The sequence below is a fragment of the Sceloporus occidentalis genome, unplaced genomic scaffold (assembly GCF_023333645.1).
Source record: "Sceloporus occidentalis isolate IW3139 unplaced genomic scaffold, rSceOcc1.0.p SCAF_6, whole genome shotgun sequence".
In the NCBI taxonomy this organism is placed as follows: domain Eukaryota; kingdom Metazoa; phylum Chordata; class Lepidosauria; order Squamata; family Phrynosomatidae; genus Sceloporus; species Sceloporus occidentalis.
Genome location: NW_028316986.1, coordinates 83667616 through 83675822, shown reverse-complemented (window position 1 = coordinate 83675822; position 8207 = coordinate 83667616). Strand labels below are relative to the sequence as shown.

General features: G+C 48.8%; 1 protein-coding gene across 1 annotated transcript; it reads left to right on the top strand.

Moving 5' to 3' along the window:
• Positions 1–6389: 6389 nt before the first annotated feature.
• Positions 6390–7799, top strand: SAMD5 (sterile alpha motif domain containing 5). The gene is made up of 2 exons (XM_089529470.1): positions 6390–6830; positions 7653–7799. The coding sequence occupies exons 1-2, from the start codon at positions 6390–6392 to the stop codon at positions 7797–7799; spliced, it is 588 nt and encodes a 195-aa protein (XP_089385596.1).
• Positions 7800–8207: the final 408 nt, after the last annotated feature.

The following is an 8207-nucleotide window of genomic DNA, read 5'->3' as shown; positions in this document are numbered from 1 at the left end:
CATGATAAAAGAGGGACTCTTGGCTCAGAGCTTATCAGGAGGAAGGAGCTTTTCAGGCAGCTGGAAGGCAGGCCCAGAGACTTACCGCCAGGGGCCACCAGGGGGCGCTGCGAGCACACTGTCCAAGAGAGAGAGAGAGAGAAGGGAAGGAGAAAGCCATCCTGGGGAGGATGGAGGACACAGCAGGGAAAGAGGAGAAGGCAAGCCAGTTCCTGTTCCTTCTGCCCTGCCTTGGCTGGTGGGTCCTGTCCTCCATTTGCCGCCGCCCTGTCCTCCTTGGCAGTGAGGACATCTGCTCCCCCTGCCCTTGTTTCCAGCGTGCTTTGAGCCCTGGGCTAGGACTAAGGGACTCACACACTTGGGAGTGTCTGCTTTGGGTAGTTTTATGGGGTTTTCTTGGGCAAAATTGGTTCGGAAGGGATGTGCCCTTGCCATCCTCTGAGGCTGAGAGAGTGTGACTCTCCAAAGGTCACCTAGTATGCAGAGAGATCTTGTAGCTCCTTTGAGGCTAACTCAAAGAAAGAAGTTAACAGCATGAGCTTTTCCTAGGCTTCACTCTACTTCCTCAGGTTAGTCTCAAAGGTGCTACAAGATTTCTTTGCATACTGATCCTACAGACTAACACAGCTATATCTTTGAATTGTATGATCACCCAGTGAGGGGTTTCCATGGACCAGCCGGGATTCAAACCCTGGCCTCCAGAGTCATAGTCCAGTGTTCAAACCACTACCCCTGGGTTCAATTCCCCCAATCGCCCATAACACGCCACTAGGTGACCAGGGCCAAGTCACATGCTCTCAGCCTCAGAGGATGGCAATGGCAAGCACCCTTTGGGGAAAAAATCCCTGCCTAGAAACCCCCATGAGAGGTTCGCCTTAGGGTTTCCAGAAGTCAGAAAGGACTTGAAGACATACAACAACAACAACAGCAGCAGCAGCAGCAAAGTCTTGAATGTGTTGTGAGATCCCTTTGCACACTGATACTTGTTTCCCAGCTGTCAGCGAGAATTCAAATGTTGGGGGAATTAGCTTTGCAAAAGGCTTGGGTAACATTTGGAGCAGGTGGTTGTTGCTGCTACTGCTGTTGTGTGCCTTCAGGCCTTTTCAGATTGGTGGCAACCCAAAAGAAATCTTTCTTGCCAAGATTTGTTCAGAGAGGGTTTGTCTTTGCCTTCCCTCAAGATCACCCAGTGGGCTTACATGGCTGAGGCAGGATTTGAACCCTGGTCTCCAGAGTCATTCAGCCAGGCTCTGAAACTCATCGATCTCTTCTGCTACAAAGGGACAGGGTCTTCTCGAGACATTTCAAGCTTCTGTCCAGGAGGAATTCCATAATGTCCTCCATTTGAAGCAGGACTAAGTAGCATGGATTTATATTTGTGTTTTGAGTTTTTATTGGGTCATGTCCTCCATTTTTAATGGACTCTCCTCCATTTTGCAGTGAGGACTCGTCTGGTCACCCTGCAAAGGGAGGAGAAAGAGGAGAGCTTGACACAAAGGGAGATAGTCCCTCAGACGTCCCAGAACTATGAGATTATCCCATGGAAACGCACCACACTTTCACCCCCTTGGCACACAAATGCTCAGGCTGCATTCACATGGCAAAAATAATCCAGTTTGACATCATTTTAACTGTCATGGCTTGAGGCTATGGAATTCTGGGATTTGTAGTTTGTGGTGGCACCAGAGGTGAGAAGAGCCCTTATTTTGGAAACTTTTCCTGAGCTCTTCCCTCCCTCCCTATCCCCATCTTAATCCCTACATAACATCTGCAGCTGGGTTGGTCTTCACTCCACCCAGGAATCTTCTCTGAGAGCCAAGAGAAACTTGTGAGTGAGGTGAGAAGTACAAACAGTAGTAGGTAGCTAGATGTTTTTAAAGGGATGCTTAATATTTCTGTTTCAAAGGAAAAGTAGGTTGTTGGGGCTGCATCTGCCCTGCAGAAATAATGCCACTTGACACTAATTTAACTGCCTTGGCTCTATGCTATAGAATCCTAGGATTTGTAGATTGTTGTGGCAGAGAAGGCTAAATATCTCTTGTTGTTGTTGTTGTTGTTGTGTGCCTTCAAGTTGTTTCTAACTTATGGCAACTCTAAGACAAACCTATCATGGGTTTTTCTTGGCAGGTTTCTTCAGAGCAGGTTCGGCACTGCCTTCTCCTCAGGCTGAGAGCATGTACCTTGCCCAAGGTTGCCCAGAAAACTACAACTCCTAGGATCCCATAGGATGGAGCCATGCCATTTAAAGTGGGGTCAAACTACATTCATTCTGCAGTGTGGCATCAGCATGGATGAGGAGTGCAGATCGCTTGCCTGATGCCCCCGCAGAGGTGATAGCCAAGAAGGCTCCAACCCACTGCACTTGAGGTGCCTCTTTCTCAGAGTTTTCCCACTTCTGGGAAAGGGAAGCATGGAAGGAAAAGGAGGCAATGGCTGCTCCTACCAGCTCTCCCACTCACCACCTCTTGGCACTCTGGCAAGGAGGCCCGGGGCCTGGATTCTTTACCACACTACACTGGTCTAGTGCTATATTCCACAATATGCCATGACAACATCCTATGGAATCCTGGGCTTTGTAGTTTATTGAGGCTCAAGGGCCTTCTGGCTGAGAATTCCAAGTGCCCCTACCTAAACTGCAAATCCCAGGACTTCATAGGATGTTGGCATGATAGCTAAAGTGGCATATAGCACTGCAAGAAACAAGGCTGTCTATAATGAATCAGACCATTCCTCTATCTGGCCCAGTGTATTGTCACCTCCAACTGGCAGCATTGGCCTCTCAGCCCTGTCTGAAGATGCCAAGGACTGAACCTGGGACTTTCTGCAAGCAAAGTGTGTGTTCAGCCATGGATCTACTGCTTCCTCTCTTCTTCTTTGCATACCAAGAAATAGTGAAGCCCTGGAAGAGCTACAGCCAGTTGGTTAGCTCCTCTCTCTGGACAGGGCTGGCCATTCCAGCATCAGCTGCCTCTTCTTCACAGTTAGAAAACCTGGAATGGAATGGAAAACAACAGCCTCCAGTTTTGGGAGTGGGGGAAGGAGGAATCTCGGGCTGCATCCACACTGGAGAAACAACCTGGTTTGGCACTACTTTAACTGCCCTGGCTCAAGGCTTTGGAATTCTGGGAGTTGGAGTTTGTTGTGGGGCCCGAAGTGGATTATTTAAATGCAAATGGAATTTAAAATTTAATTCCAGGACTGAATTTCCCAGTACCCACATGGCCAGAAGGAGGAAAGGACCACCTGCATCAATACCCTTCTGAACAGAGGACTACAGCTGCAACAGCTTGACCAAACGCAGGGCTATGACTAACATCATCAGAATCTTTCTTTCTTTCCTTCTATCTTTCTGTCTTTCTGTCTTTCTTTCTTTCTTTCTGCTGTATGATTTTTTAATACCTTTGCCTGATGAGGAAGCCAGTGGAGCTTGGAAAGCTTGCAATATGTATCATGTATAATGTACATTTTGGTTGGTCCATATTCCACATATAATTAAACCAGGGTGATTTTTATGAAGTATGAGTGTTTTAGTTATGGAGTTTATCATACGAATGAGATTAGGAGTTTATCCTGTGCATATGCTGGGGAAATTGTGTAATTACGCAAAGCAATTTCACACAACATTGCATAAAACCTGCCATTAAAGTGGTCGCAAAGAAGCATTAAGCATCTTTTTACTTTTGGGATTTCAGTGGCAATGCCTTTCTGATATCATTTTATTTGCACAATTGCGTGTGATAATCATTCGCACAATTACTTGCCATTTTTGCTTTATGTGCAGGATGCTTTAAATGCGCTTTAATCTCTCCTTAATGCCGAAATTAGCCCCAGTGTAATAAACTCTGTAAGTTATGTCTGTGATACCTTTATTGGCCAACCAAAATCAACAATATACTTTGAAGTTCCATGGGCTTCTTCATCAGGCAAGATGTTACAAATAAAACAGGAGGGGGAAAAACAATTGGAGGTGTTACTCATAGAATCATAGAATCGTAGAGTTGGAAGAGACCACAAGGGCCATCCAGTCCAAACCCTGCCATGCAGGAAATCTCAATCAAAGCATCCTTTACAGATGGCCATTTAGCCTCTGCTTAAAGACCTCCAAGGAGGGAGATTCCACTACACTCCGAGGGAGTGTGTTCCACTGTCAAACAGCCCTTACTGTCAGGAAGTTCCTTCTAATGTTGAGGCGGAATTTCTTTTCCTGCAGCTTGCATCCATTGCTCCGGGTCCTAGTCTCTGGAGCAGCAGAAAACAAGCTTGCTCCCTCCTCAATATGACACCCCTTCAAATATTTAAACAGAGCTATCATATCACCTCTTAACCTTCTTTTCTCCAGGCTAAACATCCCCAGCTCCCTAAGGTGTTCCTCATAGGGCATGCTTCCAGACCCTTCACCATTTTAGTCGCCCTCCTTTGGACATGCTCATTTCTCAATCTTTGGTTTGTAACCTCTTGCCTGATGAAGAAGCCCATGGAGCTTTGAGACCTTGCAACAAGTATATTGTCCATTTTGATTGGTCATTAAAGGTATCATCACTGATGAATTTTTGTTTGGATTTGTTAAATGGCCAACACAGCTCCCCCTGCATGTTTTTAGTTATGTCTTTTAACTTTTGTGTTTTTTTAATGTAATTTTATTGTGATGTTTTTAACATGTTTTTTTCTTCTTCTTCTGTGAGCCACCTTGGGTCCCTTCAGAGAGAAAGGTGGCATACAGATGGAATAAATAAGTAAATAAACAAATAAAGGGATTTTGGTGGATTTTGGACCTTAATGCTGTACCTTAACGTGTCACACTAGCAAAGGGTTGCCTTAGGGTCGCCATGTGTTAGACACGACTTGAAGGCGCAGAACAACAACAACAACAACAACAACAACAACAACAACGTGAAGTCGAAGGCCTCCATAACTTTTTGTGGGTTTTTTTCAGGCTATGTGGCCATGTTCTAGAAGAGTTTGTTCCTGAGGTTTCTCCAGCATTTGTGGCTGAACAAACTCTTCTAGAACATGGCCACTTAGCCTGAAACAACCCACAAAAAACATTAGTGCGAAACAAAAAAAGGGGAGGGTAATGGTCTGGTGAGGGAGGCAGTCAAGGAGGGGGGTGCGTGAGTGTGTGAGAGAGAGAGGCACCATCGACAGGTGGGATAATTAAGTTAGTAGAGGGGGGGTGAAGGCGGGAGAATGGGAGAAGGGGATTGGTGGAAAAGGTGGAAAAGGACCCCCCTCAGGAGTCGCAAGAAAGAAGCCAAAGGACTCGTTCCCCAAGAAACAAAAAGCAGGAGTGGGGATTCCTCTCAGTTTGGGGGGTGGTCCTGGAGGAGGAGGAGGAGGAGGAGGAGAGGGCAGAAGCCATGAGGAGGGAGTTGGGCTGCATCCTCTGGTGACACAACCAACGACCCTTCCCAGAATTCCACAGCATGGAGCCACAGCCGGGCCAAACTGGGTTATTCCTGCAGTGAGGACTCATCTCCCAGGAGGCTTTTGCAGCAGCAGCAGCAGCAGCAGCCGAAGAGGGCAGGGAGGGAGGCAGGGAGGGAGCCAAAGCCTGAGGGCGCGCGCGCAGCCTTGGACCTGGGAGGCGCGCGCGGGAAGCCAGGCAGGTATTGCGCCCTGGCAAGCAGCCGAAGGGGCCGAAAGGCTGCAGGTGAGAGGAGCGAAGAGGAGGAGAGGAAAGTGAACCTCTCCCTCCGTCTCTCTCTCTCTGGCCCTTTTGCAAAGCCCACCTGAGAGAGTGGAAAGCAAAGCTGCCACAGAGTCTGGTTTGTTTGGGGAGGAAACCATCTGTGGGAAAGGGAGGCAGCGGGCGCTTGGGGAGCGGGGCAATAGCTATAGCTCTCTAGCTATAGCTCTCTATCTCTGGAGATGGGAGCAAGGCGGGGGCTGCGGGGGAGGAGGAGGAGGGGGGACGGAGGACCCTTCCACTAAGCTCCACTCCCGAAAGGCGGCTTGATGGCTGAGGAGAAGAGCCATCGAGGGGCTTGGCAAGGAGAAGCCGGGCTCCACCAGAAGGAGTGAGGGACTGAGAGGCAAGCCGGGGCTTTTCCTTCTGCTGCCGCCGCCGAGGGATTTCGTTTCGGTGTGGAGTCGGAGGCTTTGGTGGGTTTTCTTTCGGACCATTTCTGGCCATGCTCTAGAAGAGTTGATCCGGCATCTGGGAGATTTATCCGTTTCTCCCGTTTCGCGGGCCTTCCTTCCTTCCTTCCTTCCTTCCTTCCTTCCTCTCCTCTGGCCCACTTCCTTGGGGTTTTGGGCTCCGGAGGAAAAGGCCCTTGCGGGAGGGGGGGTCTCTCAGTGTTTGGGTTTGCAAAAGTTGCAGCCTCCTCCTCCTCCTCCTCCTGCTTCTCCCTTCCTCCCTCCATCCTCCTCCTGCTGCTGCTGCTGCCATGTGCGCCCACGTCGTCTACGAGTGGCTGAAGACCCTGAAGCTGCCCCAGTACGCGGAGTCCTTCGTGGACAACGGCTACGACGACCTGGAGGTCTGCAAGCAGATCGGGGACCCGGACCTGGACGCCATCGGGGTCTCCTTGCCCCGGCACCGCCGCCGCCTCCACCGAGCCGTCCAGCGCCTCAAGGAGGAGGACCGGGCCAACGCCGGCCTCTACTTCACCCTGGAGCCGCCTCTGCCGCCGCCCGAGCAATACACCAGCCGCCTGGTCCAGCACTACGAGGCCAAGGCGGGCAAGCAGCCAGGAGCAGCGCAAGACGGGGCCAGGAGGGCCGGGGAGCCGCGGGCGACTTACCCCAAACTCCGGCTCAAGATCATGGTCCGGGATAAACTCCTCCGGGATGGGATCAACCTCAGCAAGCCCCCCTACTCCAACAAGGTAAGCCAGGCCTTGCCACCCCCGACAGTGGCTCCCAAACTTCTGGTCCTTCAAGGGCTGCGTCTACACTGGAGAGAGAAGCGCAGTGTAAATTTACAGCGCTTCATAAATAAAGCTTGATAATAATAATAACAACCCGGTTTGGCCCCGCTTTAACTGTTTGGCTCAAGGCTATGGAATTCTGGGAGTTGGGGTTTGTTGTGGGCCCAGAGCGGAGCAGAGGTGCTACAAGATCTCTCTACATATTATTAACAATAACAATAACAAATGCATCTGAGGAAGTAGACTGAAGCCTATGAAAGCTCATGCTGCCAATTTCTTTCTTTCAGTGAGTCTCAAAGGTGCTACAAGATCTCTCTCCATATCAGGAGTCTGTTACAGAAGCATTTTTGTCAGATTCTCAAGCCCATTCGCACTACACAGTTATCTCACATCATCTAAAAGTTGCAGAATTCAAAGATATAACCAGGTTAATCTGTGGAATTGGTACGCAGAGAGATAGCAATAGCAAGGGCATTGCTATACCGCTTATGAAGTGCCTAAGCACTTAAACGCTTAGGCACTCCCTAAGCGGTTTACAAAGTGTAAGCTAATGGCCCCCAACAATCTGGGTCCTCATTATAGTGACTTCCTCAGAAGGATGCAAGCCTGACTCAAGATTGAGCCCTTGGCTGGTATTGAACTCACAGCCTTGTAGATCTTGTAGTACTTTTGAGACTCACTGAAAGAAGTTGGCAGATGACCTTTTGTAGACTTCACTATGCATCTGAGGAAGTAGACTGAAGCCTATGAAAGCTCATGCTGCCAATTTCTTTCTTTCAGCGAGTCTCAAAGGCACTACCAGATGTCTCTGCATATATGGAGTCTGTTATAGAAGAAGCATTTTTATCGGATTCTCAAATTAATGTGTCCACTTCACAGTTATCTAACATCTACAAGTTACAGAATTCAAAGATACTGCTGTGTTAGTCTGTGGAACTGGTACTCAGAGAGAGATCTTGTAGCACCTTTGAGACTTAACTCAAAGAAAGAAATTGGCAGCATGAGCTTTCGTAGACTTCAGTCTAGTTCCTCAGATGCATTTGGTGGAGTGGAAGCCAGGGACAGACATGCCATTGGTATGTCAGGATGCCAATTCAAATTACAAATCCTTTGTGTATGGGAACGAGGTTGCAGCTCCAATTTTAACAATGGTCCTTAGTGCACCGGAGGACAGAAGTTTGGGAACCACTGCTCTAGGGACCTTGGCTTAGAGTTCACTTTTGCAGAGGAAACTAGGACTTGCCTTTCCTAGAATTTGCATCCTCTTCAGTTTTCTGAAAGGAAGACTTCATCTTGCTCTTGTACGAAGGAATCTGCGTGTGCCTTGGGAAAGAG

Bases quoted from the DNA above. Each gene is read 5' to 3' on its own strand.
- SAMD5 (XM_089529470.1), top strand. From the start codon at position 6,390: ATGTGCGCCCACGTCGTCTACGAGTGGCTGAAGACCCTGAAGCTGCCC. The intron at 6,831-7,652 runs GTAAGCCAGGCC...TCTTTCTTTCAG, and splicing joins AGCCCCCCTACTCCAACAAG to CGAGTCTCAAAGGCACTACC.